The 19840-nt window shown below is 39.5% G+C and overlaps 2 protein-coding genes across 3 annotated transcripts in view; one reads left to right on the top strand and one right to left on the bottom strand.

Annotated features, from left to right (window-relative positions):
* Positions 1–10020, bottom strand: part of WDR93 (WD repeat domain 93) — a 48891-nt gene extending 38871 nt beyond the window's left edge. Inside the window, exons 1-5 of the mRNA XM_060158878.1 lie at positions 9876–10020; positions 7904–7947; positions 3031–3092; positions 1782–2153; positions 965–1157 (exon numbers count right to left, since the gene is read on the bottom strand). Of these exons, the coding sequence (XP_060014861.1) occupies positions 965–1157; positions 1782–2108 (520 nt within the window). The 5' untranslated portion in view covers positions 2109–2153; positions 3031–3092; positions 7904–7947; positions 9876–10020. The remainder of the gene's footprint in view (positions 1–964; positions 1158–1781; positions 2154–3030; positions 3093–7903; positions 7948–9875) is intronic.
* A 103-nt stretch (positions 10021–10123) lies between these two features.
* On the top strand, positions 10124–18142 carry PEX11A (peroxisomal biogenesis factor 11 alpha). 2 transcript variants are annotated; one of them, XM_060158893.1, is made up of 3 exons: positions 10124–10306; positions 12767–12882; positions 15470–18142. In XM_060158893.1, the coding sequence occupies exons 1-3, from the start codon at positions 10251–10253 to the stop codon at positions 16039–16041; spliced, it is 744 nt and encodes a 247-aa protein (XP_060014876.1). In that variant the 5' UTR covers positions 10124–10250; the 3' UTR covers positions 16042–18142. The 2 variants fall into 2 exon arrangements, with proteins under 2 accessions (XP_060014876.1, XP_060014884.1); XM_060158901.1 differs by lacking the exon at positions 12767–12882 and having other exon boundaries at positions 10206–10306.
* Positions 18143–19840: the final 1698 nt, after the last annotated feature.

The following is a 19840-nucleotide window of genomic DNA, read 5'->3' on the forward strand; positions in this document are numbered from 1 at the left end:
CAACTCACAGACCCCTGAAATCTTATTCTCCTAAAATTGCTTATCAAGTAATGACATCATCATCCACCTCATTATCTAAGGAGGAAAGGAGTAATTTTTCTTCACTTACCCTCACATACCGCCCTACTCCCTGACCCCATACATATATTCCATCACTCACCAAGTTTTTCTACTATATTTTCCTTTTTTTAAGCTTTTTATTTTGAACTAATTTTAGACTTAGAGAAAAACTGCAAAAATAGTACAGAGTTCCCTTATAATCCCTCACCTCATTTCCCCTAATGTTAACATCTTACAGAACTACAGTACAATTTTCTTTTCATTTTAACAGCCCCTGCCTTGGTTCAGGCCTTCATAATTTCTCTCCTAAATGAATGCACTAGCTCTTCCTGGTCTCTCTACGTCTCCATTTGACTTTTGCAAACTCCTATCAGGGTGCTCTTCCTAAAATGCCAGTTGTGTCAGGTCATTCTCCTGCAGACACGTATCTTCCAGGACACTGTCCATAGTTCTCTATACTATGGTCCCCATGTCTGGGTCATCCTCAGGCTGAGGAAGAAAAGCAAGCCTGGCTTAAATGAGCAGCAGGATTGCTGAGTGCTGGAAAGGATGTGGACTCTGGGCCCACACTGCCTGGTTCAAATCCTGCCTGTGCCACTTACTTTCTGCATTACCTCTAGTAGGTTATTTAACCTCCATGCCTCAGTTGCCTCTTCTGAAAAACAAGAATAATAAACTGTATTTACCTACTAAGGCTGTTGTGACGGTGAAATGGGCCAACATGTGTGAAATGTTTGAATAGTGCCTGGCACACCATACTGTCCTGCAGATGTTAGTTAATACTACATGACCAGGGAGAACTCTCCAGGTCTGGCCCCTCCCATGCCTGGAAAGGAGATTAAGTTGAACAACAGTCTACAGGTACCTATAAATTAGGCTAAAAAGGAAGATGAAGAACGTGTACCCATTTCATCCACAGAAGCAATAAGTATTTCACTCCCCAAATCTGTGGCCCAGATGTAAGTGACATCAACCTTAAGTTTCTCCCAAACATATATTCGTTTAGCATTGTACAGATTATAGATGGAGAATCCTTTGGTTCCTCCAATAAACACATAGTCTTGGGAAATAGCCATACAATTCGGCATTTTGTTGAGCTGGGAAAAGAAAAACATAGAAAAAAGGAATGATTTTTCAGTTATCACCATCTGCAAGTAATATGAGCTAACTTTTCAAAGAGGGAAGCAGGTCCCTCCTAGTTATAGTATCATGTCCAAACACAGTGCCCATCTAAATATCTTGCCCAAACATCAAGAAAGTCATAGCATTCTACTCTTAGGGGAAAGGAGCCAGAGAAAACAAAGAAGTTGAGAATAAATGCTCATTCACAACACTAAGCGTGACCACAGGCCCTGTGGTGAGTGGACCAGTGGCCCCATTCCCTGTACTTTATTCAGCTAGAACACTGGTAAGAACTATAACTGACACACTGGCAGATTTTCAACCGTCAAGCAAGGGAGTGATTAATACACTCTGAAAGATTTTTACATAACAATAGGATGTATAAGATACATCTGTATAATCTTCAATTAACCAGAACACCCATTTCCCCAGGCAATTACTAGATCTATTTTAATCAACACCAGCATGCCTATAATCTTTCAAAAATGCACTGTCCTATTGAATGAAGGTTCCTGGTAGTAATTCCTTCCCTGGATCAGGTGTTATCATTTATTAACACTCAGTTCAGAAACAAGGCCGCCTTGTCAGCTGCTCCATACCTTGCTTTCTAGAAGTGGAGGGTAGATGGTGGGCTGGATGCGGCTGAGCTCAGCTTTCCTCGATGCATCCCTCTCCTCAATAATTTCCCACGAGTGGTCAAACAGAAAGTTCACTAGCTTGTTGATCATTCGATAAGGCTGAGGTAGGGAATCCTGCTCTTGATCTGGACCCTTGAAGACCCAATCCTCTTCATCATCCTTAGACCAGTCCTTCTCTGTAGGGGACGGCACCTCCAGTGTCCCCTTTCGTGTTAAAGTGGGCAGCTTCAGCTTCTGGGCTCGACTTCCTTTGGGAGATGTCATCACAGAAGGTGGTGCTGGAAACATCTATGAAATTCTGAAAAACTGATCTAGGAAGTAAGCCAAGGTACTCTGCAAAAAAGGGGAAGTTATCATAAGACAGCTCATCATCCTCCTTAGCGTATTAGCCTATGGGAACTATTTATTCTAGAGATTGGCATCTGCGTTATTGCCACATTTCTAAGATATGGTCTTCATATTAATAAGGGTGTTAGCAGAGACAGGTATTGACTATTCACATCTTCCAGACCAGCTCAAGATGATGTGCCCTATGACAAAAGGAAAGGAATTTGGCACCCTGTTGCCTTTCTTCACCTCCTGATAAGAGAGTGGCTGTCTTTCTGTCCCAAATAGAATACACCCTTTCTCCTACAACTTGTGCCTTCTCATGGCTCTTCCATCTCTGCAAATGGTTGTGCTGAAGCTAGCTGGGTAGGGAGCAACAACTTCTCCAGTTCCTTTTCCCTCCCCCCCAATCATATGCAGCTCAAGCACTATCCAATCCTTGCTGTCCAATTTGTTCCTTCCTCTCTACTCCCCCTGCTCCCATCCAGGAGCTCTGTAGGCACAGTGCCCAGAGCCTATGAGATTTTTCAAGGGCCTGCAGAAATGTTTGAGACTTGAAAAAATACTGACTAAAAAAAACCCCCCACAAAATCAAAATAATTAAATATTTACAAAAATATTTACAACTTATCAACTCCACTCTGTGTGTGCATAATGTTTAAGTCTATAAGAAAAGAACAAGCAACCTATACTTTATAAAACTCAAAACTGTACAAATTATAAAAAGATTTTCAAATGTTACAGTTTAAAAGAGGCATTTAATGTGGAATATGGGGTACATTTTAAGATGCTTAGTAGGTAGTGGCATAGGGTCTTACACTGTCAGAGTACCCTGGGGCCATGGAAGTCTTATAAAGGCCCTGCTCCCATCATCTTTTCTCACCTGCTAGAGTACATTTGTGATGTTTCCAGTGCAAAGTGAGGAGAGACTATCTGGGTCTGAGTCTGAAAAGAAAGAATCACCTGAAATCATCAGTGGGAACAGTAAGCTGAGCTCACACAGGGCCAGGAATAATGCCTGTTTCCATCAGTGAGAACGGAAAACCTCATAATTCATAAATATTGGGTTAGAGTACTCTGAAGAGCATAGCCAAGTAGTGGGAAAAATTAACCCTAGAATAAACGCTGCTCTAGTATTGCCCACCAAATCTTAGAAGTCAGAAGATCAAACTTACTACGTAACTTAACTACATACCAGAACAAACTCAAGAATATTTATAGGAATACAAATATGAAACTAAGCCCCCCTAAAACCAAGTTCCCTTACTGAGTTTGTGATTAATCTATCCAAAACTTTATTCCCTTGCTTGTCTCCTCTGACCTCAATCCCTTTCTTGTCCTGTCTGACCTCAATCTTGTGCTAATTGGACACTAATAAACCAGAACAGATGACTAAGATTGCAGTTGTTGACAACATCGTAAATGTACTAAAATTGCTGTTATAGGTATCATCATTAACATATAAACTCAGCTTGTTTCTCTAGGGCAAGATGAACTCACAGACCCCCGAGCCATGGACCACCTGGCCAGAGAATCATAAACCAGAGTCATCCTGACTCCCGAAACCCTGATTAAGAAATGTCACAAGATGATGATTAAACCCAGTTTCCTTGTTCTTCCCCTTTAAAATATCCCTATCTCAAAGACCACTCCCTTGCTTGGTGCCCTGCAATAAACCCTTACTTTGCTGCAAACACCCGCTGTCAGAGTTTGACTTTCTGCGCTGCAGGCACATAAGCCCTTGCTCAGTTACAAAAATATGCAGCATCCAATGAAGTAAAATTCACAATGTCTAACATCCAATTAAAAAAATTACCTCAAATGCAGAAAGGCAAGAAGACACAAGCCATAATAAAAACTCAATCAATTGAAGCCAACTCATAATCAACATAGAACATTAGAAATAGCAGATATATAATTCTAGTATATATCTAGATTAGTATATTCCACATGTTCAAAAATCAAGAGGAAATGAACATGTTACGTAGAGATGTAGAAGATGTTTAAAAAAAAAACCCCAAACTGAACTTTTAAGGATGAAGACTATTGATATAATGTCTGCAATGAAAATATACACTGGATTAGATTAATAACAAGATTTCAGAGCAAAACAGATTAGATGGGCAAAAATAAAGAACAGTGAATTTGAAAACATAGCAATAGAAACAAAATGAAAGAAAGAGAAAAATTTTTTGAATAAAAATGAAGACAGTGAGGTGTAGGATAACTTGAAGTAGCCTAGTATAAGTGTGATTGAAATCCCCAAAGGAGGGAAGAGACCAAAAAAAGCTGTAGAAATAATGAACAAAAATTTTCAAATTTTGATGAAAACTAAGAAGAAAAACCCTAGCAAATTAAAAATGAAGAAATTTATACCAAGGCACATCATGATCAAACTGCTCAAAACTAGTGATAAAGACAAAATCTGAAATGCAGCCAGAGATAGAAAGGCATGCATAGAGGAACAAAGTAAAGGACAAGAGATTTCCTGAAGGAAACAGCAGAAGTGAGAAGACAGTGAAGCAACATCTTAAATGTACTGACAGCAAAAAATTTGTCAATTAAGAATTCCAGGCCAAAAAGCATATCTTTCAATAAATGAAGGTGAAGGAATTCCCTGGTGGTTCAGTGGTTAGGACTCTGTTCTTTCACTGCCAAGGGCCTGGGTTCAATCCCTGGTTGGGGAACTAAGATCCTGCAAGCTGCGAGGCCAAACAAACAAACAAACACAAATAAATAAATAAATAAAGGTGAAATAAAGAATATTTAGACATACAAAAACTGAAAGAATTCATCAGCAGCAGACCAGCATTATAAGAAATAATGTTAAAGGAAGGCCTTCAGGCAGAAGAAAAATGGCATCAGAGAGAAATGTGAATCTACACAAAGGAATGAAAAGCACTGGATGATAGCTATGTAGGTAAATATAAAAGACTTTCTCTTATTATTTAAATTCCTTTAAAAGATATCTAAAATGTTTAAACAAAAATAATAATGTGGGCTTCCCTGGTACCCAACAACAGCAGGATACAAATTATTTTTTAAGTACACTTGAAACATTTATCAAGAAAAATCATATTCTGGGCCATAAACAAGTCTTAATAAATTTATAAGTCATACAAATTATGTTCTCTGATCATACAGAAATTATTTTAGAAATCAATAACAGATATTTAGAGGTATACAAAACCTCAAAATATTAGGAAATATTTCTTAATAACTTATCAATCACTACTACATACCTATTACAATGGCTCAAATTTTTTAAAAAATATTGACAGTATGAAATACTTGTGAAGATGCAGAGCAATTGGACTCTCATACATGGATGGCTGTTAGGAATGCCAAGTGATACCATCACTCTGGAAAAGGGTTTGGCAGTGTCTTATAAAGTTGAACATATATTAATCATATGACCCAGGAATACCACCCCTGAGTATCTACTCTAAGAGTATGAAAACTTGTGGGCACAAAAAAGCCTGTACACAAAGTGTTTATAGCAGTTCTATTTATAATTACCCCAAATGGGAAACAATCCAAATGTCCTTCACCAGGTGAATAGACAAACCAACTGTGTTATATCCACATAATGGAATACTACTCAGTAATAAAAAGGGGAGAACTACTGATACATACAAAAACATGGATGAATCTCAAAGGCATTTTGCTGAATAAAAGAAACCAGTCTAAAAATTTATGTGCAGTGATTCCATTTATAAGGCATTCTTGAAAATCAAAATGAGTAATGGAGAACAGATCAGTGGTTGGCAGGAGTTATAAGTGGAGGGATGATGTTATTTAATGTTATTTAGAAAGGACAGCATGAGGGAATTTTTTTGGGTAGTGTGGGACGGTTTTATCCATACTGGAAAGAACTATGTAAAGCTGTCTTTATTTATAATCAGACAATATGATTATCTATAGAGAAAACCTGATGTAATCTTTTAAAAAAAATCTACTAGAACTAATAAATGAACTTAGCAAGGTTGCAGGATAAAAGTTCAATATACAAAAACCTCCTATATTTCTACACACTGACAACAAGCAATAAAAAATTGAAATTAAAAATGCTATTATACTATTTATAATAGTATAAAAATATGAAATACTTAAGGTTAAATTTGACAAAAGATGTACAAGGCCTGTACCCTGAAAGCTGTAAAATACCACTAAGAGAAGACCTAAATAAATGGAGAGAGAGAGAGACCTTACTCATGGGTTGGAAGATTCAACTTTTTTAGGATGTCAGTTCTCCCCAAATTGATTTATAAAATCAAAGCAATCCCTATGATAATCCCAGTTGGCATTTTTTTTTAGAAATTAAGAAGCTGATGTTATACTTCATATGAAAATGCAAAGTACCTAGAATAGCCAAGATAACTTAGAAAAAGAAAGAATTAGAGGACCATCACTACCTACTTCAAGACTTATAAAGCCAGAGTAATCAAGACAGTGTGGTATTGGCATCAAAAAAGACAACAAATAACAAGTGTTGGTGAGGATGTGGAGAAAAGGGAACCCTCATGCACTGTTGGTGGGAATGTAAATTGGTGAAGTCACTACAGAAAATAGTATGGAAGTTCCTCAAAAAATTAAAAATAGAACTACCATACGATCCAGTAATTCCACTTCTGGATATTTTCCCAAAGAAAACAAAACAAAACAAAAACTATTTTGAAAAGATATATGCACCCTATGTTCATTGCAGCATTATTCACAATAGCCAAGATACAGAAGCAACCTAAGTCCCCACCGATAGATGAATGGATAAAGAAGTTGTGATATACACAATGAATATTAGTCAGCCATAAAAAAGAATAAAACCTTGCCATTTGCAACAACAGGTATGGACCTAGAGGGTACTATGCTAAGTGAAGTAAGTCAGACAGAGAAAGACAAATACTGTGTGATTTCACTTATATGTGGAATCTAAAAAATGAGACAAGTGAACAAACAAAACAAAAAAAAAAACAAAAAAAGAGTCATAGATACAGAGAACAAACAGGTGGTTGCCAGAAGGGATGGGGGTGGGAGGATAAGTGAAATAGGTGAGGTAAATGAAGAGGTACAAAAAAAAAAAGACAAATAGATCAATGAAACTGAATAGAGAATACAGAATTAGACCCACACAGATATGGACAGTTTATTTTTGACAAAGGTGCAAAGATAATTCAGTGGAAAAGGGATAATCCTTTCAATAAATAATGCTGCCTCAGTTAGATATCCATATGGGAAAAAAAGAACTCCAATCCATACCTTGCACTATATACAAAAATTAATTCAAAGTAGATCACAGGCCTAAATATAAAACTTAAAACTGTAAAACTTCTAGAAGAGAACTCAGGAGAAAACCTTTGCAATCTTCAGTTAGACAAAGATTCCTTAGATATGACATTAAAGCACAATCTATAAGAACAAATTGATAATTTGAACCTTTCAAAAATAAACTTATGCTCTTCAAAAGACACTTAAGAGAATAAAAGGTAGCCCAAAGACTGGGAGAAAATATTTGTAGGTCATATATATGATAAAGTGCTTGAGTTCAGAATATTTTGAAAACTCTTAAAACTCAGTAATAAGAAAATGATGCAATTTTTAAAAATGGAAAAAAGATTTGCATTGACACTTAACCAAAGAAGATACACATAAGGCAAACAGGCATATTAAAAGATGTTCAACATGGTTAATCGTCATAGAAATGCAAATTGTAATTACACATGTGTTAGAAAGCCTGAAGTTAGAAAGATAGACCATACCAAGTGTTGTCGAGGATGAGGAGAAGCTGGAACTCTTCCACCTGCTGCTGGGAAAGTAAAATAGTACAGTGTAGAAAACAGTTAGCAATTTCTTAGAAAGTTAAGTTTACACCTACCACAATAGCCAGTCATTCTACTCCTAGGTGTGATATAAGGGAACTGAAATCATATGTCCATACATAGACTTGTAAATGAACATTCATTACAGCTCTACTTGTAGGAGCTCCAAACTGGAAACAACCCAAATGTTTATCATAGGTGAATAGATAAACTCCTATATATTCACATCCCATATTCAGCGGGAACACGAAATAGTAGAGTCACTTTGGAAGACAGCTTGGCAGTTTCTTACAAAGCTGAATATACACTTAACATGATTCAGCAATCCCATTCCTACATATTTATGCAAGAAAAATTAAAACATGTTTCATATGAAAATCTGTGCTTAAATATTTATAGCAGCTTTATAATTGTCTCAAACTGGAAACAACACAAATGTATTTCAGTGGATAAAGAGATAACAAAGTATGGTACATCCATCCAATGGAATACCACTCAGCAATAAAAATGTACAAACTACTGACATACACAACATAGATGAAACTCAAATGCATTAATGCTAAGTGAAAGAAATCAGAAAATGCTACATACTAAATGATTCAATTTATGATACAGTGGAAAAGGCAGAATTGTAGGTATAGAAAACAAACTATATAAATCTGTGTTTAGGAGCACCCTGTGCTCATCTCTATCATCTAACGCATCACTGTGTTGTACTTTCCCATTTTTCTGTGTCCCTCATTAATCTATTGCCCTAGGCCTAGAGCTTAGCACTGTGGTTGGTACAGTGCTAGCACTGAAATTCTTATTGCTTGCAGTATTGCCCTGCTCTGGGACATGAATTAAGAGAATACTTCTGGTTCTCTTCCAGGCACTCCCTTCTGCAAAGGATGAGTAATTCGTGGGGTAAAGAGGCTATCCCCACCCAAAGCCTAAACTGCCCCTCTTCTGGAGTCTAGACCATGTTCAGGGTACCTGTACTCCTGGAATTTACTGCCCAAACGATGCCAGGTTCTGCATGAGCCGCTTTCCCAGCTTTCTCTGGAGGGCAGAGAAATGGGTGCTAATATGGGCACCCCTAGACCTGAAAGGTGGACAAGGCATGGCGCTTTGCAGGATAATGGGCAGAACTTGCATGTGGCTTGGAGTATCCACACTATGTATGCAAGGCCCCTCTCAGTGATGTAAGTGGGAGCCAGAAGTGGGGTGGAAAGGTCTGGGAAAGGACTGGAGATCAGCTCTCCCCGCAGTACCATATTCTAGCCATGTTTCCAGGTATTCCAAGGAGTCCAAGAATCCTGAATGTTAAACTGGACTTCTTGATCATTATGACGGTACATTTGTCCAGGAAGGAGAAAAGAACGTAGCTTATTCAACAATTTGTTACCTTGATTTAAACATTTAAACATGGTTTGTGGGTCTCTATTTGTACTGTTACCCAGGGCCTGCAAATGTTAGGTGCAGGCCTGACCACGGGAATAAAGATTACAAAAATAGATGACCTTACTTTGTGACTATAGGTTGTACATTTTATAAAATTACTGCTATGGAATGAGTGGGGCTTCATGTCTTCAGCCCTTACAGAAGGAACGTTCAGTGGTGCAATTGCATTTTAATCTCTTTTTGCCCCAACTTTGTTCGCGTTAACCCTTTTAGAATTTCCTCAAGTAGCAATCTTCTTTCAGTGTTAATAATCCTAACAGAAAATTCTCTCACTTTACCCAGCTCTCCTGCTAAAATACACTCCATGAATTGGCTTATTTCTGCTCTAACCATTTCCTTCCCCAGATCTGGAGCTGGTGCTGCTAATGGAAACGGAGGCACAGAGCTGGGAAACGATTAGGCTTCTCAGTTCCCAAGCAAAAGTTCAGAGGAATCTCCATCCGGGATTCCGCTGGGGGTCCCTGGGTACCCGAGATCCGAGGGGAGGCGCGGGGCGTCCCGGGGAAGCCGACGCTGAGGAGACGGCTCCCTCAGATCGCCCTCTAGGAGATCCTAGAGATAGAGGAGAGTCCTGGGACAAGTGAGGAGCCGCTGCACCCGAGGGCAAAAGCCGAAGTTTCGCTCACCTGGGCCGGCAGCTTGACGTTGCCTTAGTAACCACAACTTCCGGCCCCAAACCGGAAGCCCGAGAAGTTGCTCTTCGGAAAGTGCACCCGCCCCCACGGGGGTGGGGAGACTTGGGTCCTCTGGGTGGCAGAGACTGACAGTTCCGTGGGGACTCGTCAGCAGCCCTTGAGGACTCGCAAAAGAACCCGGTGCCACTCTTGTCCTTGGGCTGGGTGCCATGGACGCCTTCATCCGCTTCACCAACCAGACCCAGGGCCGGGACCGACTCTTCAGGTGAGTCCGGTGCCCGCGGCCTCTAGCCCTTCCCCGTCCCTCAACCCGGTACAAGGTTCCCTGTTCTCCGGCATCCGGAGAAGGAAGTAGCAGCCCAGTGGACGAAAGCAGGAAGGACGCTGCCGGCTCCCGGAGGGAGTGTGGTCCGGAGCCCCTCCTCACCCTAAATTCAGTGGGGCTGGGCCGAACGCACCGCGTCCGGTCCCGAGCCTCGTGCCCCAAAGTCCCGCAGCCGCTTCGGGGGCGCTGGCAGTTAAACCAGCAGTTAAACCAGCCGACGAACCCTCCTCTCTTAACCTGAGAAAGACTGGGTTTTCTCCGCCCAACATTCTTCCGAGGAATTATTTAAGAGAAACTCTGGGTTGACATTTATGACCAGTGAAGCCAACACTTGTATTTATCTTCCGTTCTTGTCCCGTATATCTCATTGAGATAGCGCATGTGAAATAGTTTTGTGAACTGTAAAATAGTGTGGAGAGCCTCAGAAAGAACTACTGCACCTCTAAGGTACACGAAAATATTAAAGAGATTGCGGCTTTAATACTAATTCATGATGTTTCTTTTAGGAATTTGGTTGAGTCTTGCTCAATAATAAGAAATTAGTTACAGTTACAGTTTTATTTAACAGCTTTTCCTTCTTCTGGGTGTACAAGTGCTAATACACACAGATCAGTAGTAGCCCCAATAATTATGAGACTTTTGGAAGCGGACTTAATGCCAGACGTTGTTCTCAGTGTGTTACAACTATTAACCCATTTAACCCTCAACACAACCCTATTAGGTTAAATTCTCTGAATCATCCCCATTTATGTGAAACGGGGAAACTGAAGTAGAAGGTTAATAGGGACTAAGTGACTGAACCGAGCGATTTAGAACTACACAGTTGAGCCTCCCTGGTGGCGCAGTGGTTGAGAGTCCGACTGGCGATGCAGGGGACACGGGTTCGTGCCCCAGTCCGGGAAGATCCCACATGCTGTGGAGCGGCTGGGCCCGTGAGCCATGGCCGCTGAGCCTGTGCGTCTGGAGTCTGTGCTCCGCAGCGGGAGAGGCCACAACAGTGAGAGGCCCGCGTACTGCAAAAGCAAACAAACAAAAAACAGTTGTCTCGGGGCCCACTTCTTTAACTACCAAGCCATACTATCTTTCTAATTAATTTGATAGATTTTCAAAATGGTTGCATTATGTACAAACGTCATTAAAATAGAAGCCTACAAATCCAATGTACTTAGAATGTACCCTGCAAATTTTATCAGTGAGGTTGGTTAATAAATAATTGTTTAGGGGAATTCCCTGGCGTTCCAGTAGTTAGGACTCTGCACTTCCACTGCAGAGGGCACGGGTTCGATCCCTGGTCAGGGAACTAGGATCCCACATGCTGTGGCAAAAAAATAATAAAAAATAAATAATTGTTTAAGATATACTTATTTAGCAAGATGTGAGATCTCTAGTATTCATTTCCTAATCCCCTTGGTGATCTATAGCTTCTTTGAACACACTGGCATTCAGAAAATAATGCCTTGTGTTTGGACGCATTCCTATTATTAGACCAGATCTGAAAAAGGGGGATTCATTGACCTGACCAGCTTGAGCCCTCTATCCAGGAAGCATGCTTAAAAGAGAAGGAGAGATTGTTTCTTTTTACTTCATTCACAATAACAAGTTCACCATTTTGGAAAATGTGCTATATTTTTATTGAGAATAATATTTATAGCATAAAGGGATTCAAATGCGGTTACAGGACAGCAGGAGACAGGCATCTACCTACTTTATTTACTAGACTGCCAAATGCATTTAGATGTTTATGTGATATAAAAATTTTTGTTATGTTTCTGTTGGTAAGGCATTGCTATTTGTACTCATGACAATAATCACTTTATTGAATATTTAGTATTATTAAACAGGAGTCTGTATTTTATATAAAATACTAATTAGTTTCAAAGACAAATCTGTACTTATTTATGTATTGGTGTGTATTTGGTCCTTTTATAAAAAGTTAAGCAATATGCAAATGGTGGACTTTTCATTTGGCTCTGGTTTGAGTGTGTGACCTGTCACATAAGTAGTTGGTAAAAAATATCCTTTTAGAAATCTGAAAATCTTTTAGAAATTTACACTGGAAGAAATAAAGAATATGGATCTTTGCAGACTTAACATTTTTGTGCAGTTTTACTGCTTTGACTATATCCATTTCTCTGTGCCAGCAAGAGGCCTTCTGAGGAGCTGTTCACTGTATTATTGCAGAGTTTTCTTTCATTACCCTTGTGTTGCATTTCCATGACATGTTCTACCCTTTAGCCCTGTGGAGTGACTCTTGCAGAATTTTGCTCTTGTAAGAGCTGCTACATGAGAAATTGTCTTGGAAACTTTGCTTTTAGCAGGACATGTTTCTCCTTCCCCTACTTCATGAGTCAAATTTTATTTGGTTTGTAAATCGTTCTCCTCATTTTGTTTCCATTTCAGAGCCACTCAGTACACATGCATGTTGCTTAGATATTTGTTAGAGCCTAAAGCTGACAAAGAGGAGGTTGTTATGAAGCTCAAGAAACTGGAGTCCAGTGTGAGCACTGGCCGTAAATGTAAGTACCCTGTCCCTTGAGGGACAGTGGCTCCTGGTTTAGAATCCTCAGACCTTGTAATTCACAAAATATTTCCTAGGTCATGATTTTCTAGTCAATCAACTTTATTGATGAAGTTCACCAGTAAGGCTGCCCTCATGGAACGACAGGCCAAAAGGATTGAATGTTTTGCTGCACACCATTCACAAACACCCTCCTATGTTCACATTTGGTGCTACATTATATCTTTCTGCTTAATCATAACCAGTGGGACATGCAATGTGTTAGTTCACCTTTAGTTCTTAGAATCACAAAACGTTCTGGCAATCTTTGACATGAGCTTCTGGCTCCTGGGAACCCTCGAAGAATAGAATAGCTATATCCTTGACCCCCTGCCTTTTTCCCTTCTCTTGAGGGATTGCTAGAGGAAATGGATGGATACATTTTCTTAAGTCATTTGTGGGATTGTTTCATGTTAATGCCAAAAAGTGGTCAGTGCTTTGTACTCATTTAATTCACTTGAGTACCTGCTTCATATAGATATAGGCCTGAGCTTTATGGGAGAACTAAGATCACATGGTATAATGATCTAAGATTTAGTACCAAATATGTTGGTTGGGGTAGAGAAGAAGAAAGATGTTTGGAGGAGATGGAACTTGAGGTGTGGCAAGAGAGAGAAGGATTAGGAGAACATTCTTGAAGGGTGGTTTCCTCTAGTGGAGGCTCAGGACTGTTCTGGGCAAACCATTGTATTGAGGATCAATGAGAAAACTAGTTTGATGGAAACAAGACTTAGATTGTCAAGCAGAGGGATGGGAAGGAGCTTTTCTGGATGGCTTGGAAAGCCAAGATTAGAAGTTCTCAGGCTCTTTGGAATGTTGGAGCTCAAAGGTCCTTTAAAGATCACTAGTCTCTGAAGTCTAGAAAAGACTTACCCAAGGTCACTAAGTTAGTGCAACAGCCAGAACTGGAACCCAGGATTATTCATTACATATTTTGTGTTATTTTTGATAAAATAATACAAAACATTTTTCTGAGATCATAAGTTTCCTGAGGGTAGCTACTTCTGAGCGTTTGCTGAGTCTAAGATATAGTCACTTAGGGAAAATAGTTCTTTTGTATCCTCCATGATGTTTAGGACTATAACTTACTCTGAGAAGGTGCTCAGTAAATATTTATTGATTGATGCATCCCTGATTAATTGAGTTACATGCTCAGATAAAGGACATGCCCTTGCAATGGTTGATTTAATTGAATTAGGAGTCACATATGACAGTATTATTAGTTGTGTTATCCACTAAATCCTACCATCTCTACTTTGTCTTTTTGACAGTAGGGAGCCAAAGGGGCTTTGGACCAGAGAAATGGCAGTATGATAATGGTTTTTTTTTTTTTTAAAGCAATCTTTTAACTGGAAAGTAAGTACAATGTAAGGTATCAGACTCTCCAAAAGAATGTTGCATCTGGAGTTCATGTAATTTGCAGTACCTTCCTTCTAAAGAAGTGTAGCTGGTGATATTCATATGTAACAATCCACACTTATGATTGACCTTTGCCTAAAGTGTGTAGTAAGTCATTGTTAATGTAGTCATTGAAATGGAGGCAATAAGTTTAAAGAGTCACTGTCTTTTTTACATTCCAGGATCATTTTAGGTGTCCTTAACATACTGTACAGTCCTCCTTTCCTGAGCAAAGACTGAGCCTCAGAGGGCGGTCAGTTGTTAAAAAAAAACAGTGCTGCTGCTGGTGGGAATGTGAATTGGTACAGCCACTATGGAGAACAGTATGGAGGTTCCTTAAAAAACTACAAATAGAATTACCATATGACCCAGCAATCCCACTACTGGGCATATACCCTGAGAAAACCATAATTCAAAAAGTCATGTACCAAAATGTTCATTGCAGCTCTACTTACAATAGCCCGGAGATGGAAACAACCTAAGTGTCCATCATCAGATGAATGGATAAAGAAGATGTGGCACATATATACAATGGAATATTACTCAGCCATAAAAAGAAACGAAATTGAGCTATTTGTAATGAGGTGGATAGACCTAGAGTCTGTCATACAGAGTGAAGTAAGTCAGAAAGAAAAAGACAAATACCGTATGCTAACACATATATATGGAATTTAAGAAAAAAAAATGTCGTGAAGAACCTAGGGGTAAGACAGGAATAAAGACACAGACCTACTAGAGAATGGACTTGAGGATATGGGAAGGGGGAAGGGTAAGCTGGGACAAAGCGAGAGAGAGGCATGGACATACATACACTACCAGACGTAAGGTAGATAGCTAGTGGGAAGCAGCCGCATAGCACAGGGAGATCAGCTCGGTGCTTTGTGACCGCCTGGAGGGGTGGGATAAGGAGGGTGGGAGGGAGGAAGATGCAAGAGGGAAGAGATATGGGAACATATGTATATGTATAACTGATTCACTTTGTTGTAAAGCAGAAACTAACACACCATTGTAAAGCAAGTATACTCCAATAAAGATGTAAAAAAAAGAAAGACAGTGCTGACCCCTCACCCTGATGCAGGGATTCTGCCTGTAAAATCCTATTACATACTGATTAAATAACTGTTAACTCTTGTGGGTTCTTCTTGCAGGGTTCAGACTAGGCAATGTGGTACATGCTGTACAGATGATTCAGCAGAGCAGTCATGCCACTGACCTAGTGCCCCGCATCTGCCTAATATTAGCCAGCCTGAACCGTGTGATTTATTTCATCTGTGACACCATCCTTTTTGTGAGGAGTGTAGGGCTCGCCTCTGGCATTAACAAAGAGAAATGGCGAATGTGGGCTGCACGCCATTACTACTATTCTCTTCTGCTGAGCCTGGTCAGGGATCTGTATGAAATCTCCCTGCAGATGGAACAGGTTGCACACGACAGATCAAAGAAGGAGAAATCACCATCCCAGGATCCTCTTGTGTATAGCGTGGCTGATGAGGAAACAGAATGGCTCCAGTCCTTTCTTCTTCTCTTATTCCAATCTCTGAAGAAGCATCCTCCCTTGCTCCTGGACACAGTGAAGAACTTCTGTGATATCCTGAACCCTTTGGACCAGCTGGGGATCTATAAGTCCAATCCTGGCATCATAGGCTTTGGAGGTCTCGTGTCCTCTATAGCAGGCATCATCACTGTGGCGTATCCTCAGATGAAACTGAAGACCCGCTGAGGTTGTTTCAGACTGAAGACTAGTACCTGCTTTGAAGACAACCTGTTAGTGAAATGGACATTTGCATTAGATACAGCCATGTCACACTGTGCTTACAGACTTAGTCACATGAGCACTGAGTGACCTGTGATGTGAACAGAGGTGGAGCCAAGAATGGTGGAGGGAAGAACATGAAGGTTTATGTGTTTTCTAGAGCGCTGGAGTGACTTCTGAATTTCTGAGTATTTTTCCTTCATCTAATGTTTATCGAGCATCTTTTATGTGCATGTTAGGAACTTAGTGGTTGCTGAATGGATAAAAATTAAGAGAAAAATTGAAAAGGATCCAAACTAACAAGTGGACACTAATATAACTAACTTTTGGGCCATGTGCCTCACTACTTTTGCCCAACTACAGTAGGTCTGATACACACCCTCTCTCAGATTTAGTGGAGGCCCCTTATTCTCTGATCAGTTATCCCACTTCCTCCATAGCTGCCAGTGCCAGGATGGAGGAGAGCTGGGTTTATAGCCTCTTAACTTGGCTTTTACATCACTGCGCTCCTGTCTTTCCTCTGTCTAGTAGTAAAATCAGAAGTGCATCAGGCACCTTCATGGTATAAATTGTGTCTTTAAGTAGCGCAGTAAGGAAACAAAAAATCAGAAGCAGATAGAAAGGACTTGAGGTAGAAATAATGTGGAAAGTTACAGTTGGTGCCTGCAGGTTTCCCTGTGACAGATGAGGAGACTTGAGGTTAAAACTGAGGACATAACCTCATTTCTCTGACTCCCAATCCAGTGCTCTTTCCATATTTCACTGCCTTCCTGATTGAGTGGAAGTGCAAGACTCTCCAGAATCCTGTGCGAAAAGCCTTTTTTAGAACCTTTGTTGGTCAGTGGTTTATATTCTGTTCTACAAAAATTAAAACTATATCTAGAAACACCAGCAGGATGGTTTTATTTAAAACCATATAACATTTTGGACACTTACGCGTTAATTTTCATAAAAATTTGTGCAGTTAAGAAATTTCACGAATACGATGAAATTCTACTATATTCGACAATAAATCAGAGTTCGTATTTGTAGGGTGGTTGGGGGAGGTGGAGAAGAGCAGTAAGGGGCAAGAGAAGAGGACAGTAGAACGATGAGTTGATGCCACTTGCTCGTGTTCCTACTTCTCATCTTGGATGTTGGATTCTTATTTGTGATTACAGATCCTCTTAATTTGAGGCAAGTGAGGTAGAGAAATAGGGTACCATCAGGTAAGAGGTCAGTGTCAGTCCTGCCAGTAAAGCCATCTGACAGGACTGGATGGAAAGGAGAAAAGAAATGTGCACTAAGTAAATTTCCCATAAATGTGATTGAGATTCTTAAAAAGTAGACTCAGGTCCTTGGCTCTCTATTTTTAAAGTGACCAATCAAGATATGGGATTTGAGAAAGAACATTTCGGGAATTTTAAGAGAAAAGCTGCTAGATCAGGGCAAATAAAAAATTTAACTATTTTTACTTTGTCCAGATCTTCTACTGTAACAAATTATGTCTAATAAACTTATAGACAAAATTTATTCATGTATCTGTGAATGTGTTCTGGGAATGGAGAAGAGTTAAAAATAAGGTGATCCAAAGATAATCAGAGTCTACACAGTTGGTAGAGTGAGTTCTGGTAAAATAAGCTCTTGGCTGGAAGATCCAAGCTCAGGAAAAGGATGAAGGAAGATTTAAATGTAGAACGTCCAGGTTGAAAGAGACCTCTAAGACAATCTCATCCAGACTGCTAGCCAGGAGAGGGTCCTCTATATCATCCCTGTCAGTGGTGCTTTTGATTCTGCCTGGAGAAGTTGGCCTTGAATCTGTGATGGCATTTTACAGTGGTGTCCATCTTGATAGTTTTGTCCTCTGCAAGTTACGGTGGGTGGAGGAGAGCTTGGGAAATGCCACCTCTTCTAGAATTTGTGAAAACCTTAATGGTGCCCTGCTACCTCCTTCCCTGTGCATCTTTGTCCTTTATAACTAACCATCCCCACCTCCAGGCCTCCACATTCATTCATGAGGGATTCTAAAAACCAAGGACATTTCTCTATTTTTCTTCCAGTTTTACTGAGATACAATTGACACAGTACTGTGTAAGTTCAAGTTGTACAGCAAATGATTTGACTTAACATACATCATGAAATGATTACCACAGTAAGTTTAGTGAACATCGATTATCTCATATAGATACAAAATTAAAGAAAGAGAAAAAAATTTTTTTTTCCTTGCAATGAGAACGCTTAGGGTTTACTCTCTTAACAACTTTCATAAATAACATAAAGCAGTGTTAATTATATTTATCATATAAATTAATAAAATCATATAAATTAATTATATTTATACATTACATCCCTAGTACTTATTTGTCTTATAACTGGAAGTTTGTACTTTTTGACTGCCTTCATCTAATTTTCCCTCTCCCCACCCCCTACCTCGTAACCACAAATTTGATCTCTTTTTCTATGAGTTCGTTTTTGAAGTAAAGGTGACCTACAGCACAATGTTAGTTCCTGGTGCACGACATAGTAATTCAATATTTCTGTACATTTCAAAATGATCACCATGATAAATCTAGGTACCAGCTGTCAACAAAGATATATTTATTATATTCCCCATGCTGTACATTTCATACCTGTGACACAATTATTTTGTAACTGTAAGAAGTTTGTACCTCTTAATCTCCCTCACCTATTTCTCTCCTCCCTGCACATCCCCACCCCAAATGGTAGGTATTCTTACTAAGTGTATTTTTTGTTTTTTTTTTTTAAATTGAAGTATAGTTGATTTACAATACTGTGTTAGTTTCAGGTGTACAGCAAAGTGATTCAGTGATATATATGTATTTTTTTAGATTATTTTCCATTTTAGGTTATTACAAACCTAATATTTTTGTGGTTATTACAAAAGATATTGAATATAGTTCCCTGTGCTATACAGTAAATCTTTGTTTATCTATTTTATGTATAGTAATTTGTATGTTAATCCCATGCCCCTTCCCCTTTGGTAATCATAAGTTTGTTTTCTGTGTTTGTGAGTCTGTTTCTATTTTGTATATAGATTTGTTAGTATTATTTTTTAGACTCCACATGTAAGTGATATCATATTTGTCCAGAGACATTTCTAATAGATGTATGGGCCAGCACATTGACAACTGAACATTGTTGCCTGAGAATTTGTTTATTCAGCAACGAATGTTTGAGTACCATTCTTAGATTTGTTTGGGATCCATTTGTGCACAAGATGACCAAGGTCCCTGTGCTCATGTGGTAGTTGGACAGGGTTGGGAGGGCCATGTAGGGATGGGGAAGAAAACAAGGTAACCATGTCCTTCAAGCTGCTGCTGGAAAGTGGACTCTTCCTGAGGGACTCCCTTAGACCCTTTCACTACTTCTCACCTCTCACCCACATTCTGGACGCCCAGCTGAAGCGGCCAAAGAACGACCTTTGTCAACAGAGCTTTCAGGCACAGAGCCCTGTATGTCCTCTGGCCCAAAGCCACGGCTTCAAAATCTTAACATTACCCTTTGGCCCAGGGTACTCTCTCGACACAGCCTCATAGATAATTTGTCCTGAACCTTGAAGTGAGGTGAGGGCTGAGGCCACTTTTTTTAGATACTTCTCTTCCTCTCCATTATTGTCTTATATTTTAAAAGCCCAGGTTGGATCAATAAGTATTAAATGTATCACATATTTATTACTCCTTTTGGAGACTGCTTGACTCTTTCCTCCCTCTCCTGCTTTATCAGTATCCTAGATACAGGATTGATACAAAGGATCTACCACAAATAG

This window comes from Lagenorhynchus albirostris, chromosome 1 (assembly GCF_949774975.1).
Source record: "Lagenorhynchus albirostris chromosome 1, mLagAlb1.1, whole genome shotgun sequence".
In the NCBI taxonomy this organism is placed as follows: Eukaryota; Metazoa; Chordata; class Mammalia; order Artiodactyla; family Delphinidae; genus Lagenorhynchus; species Lagenorhynchus albirostris.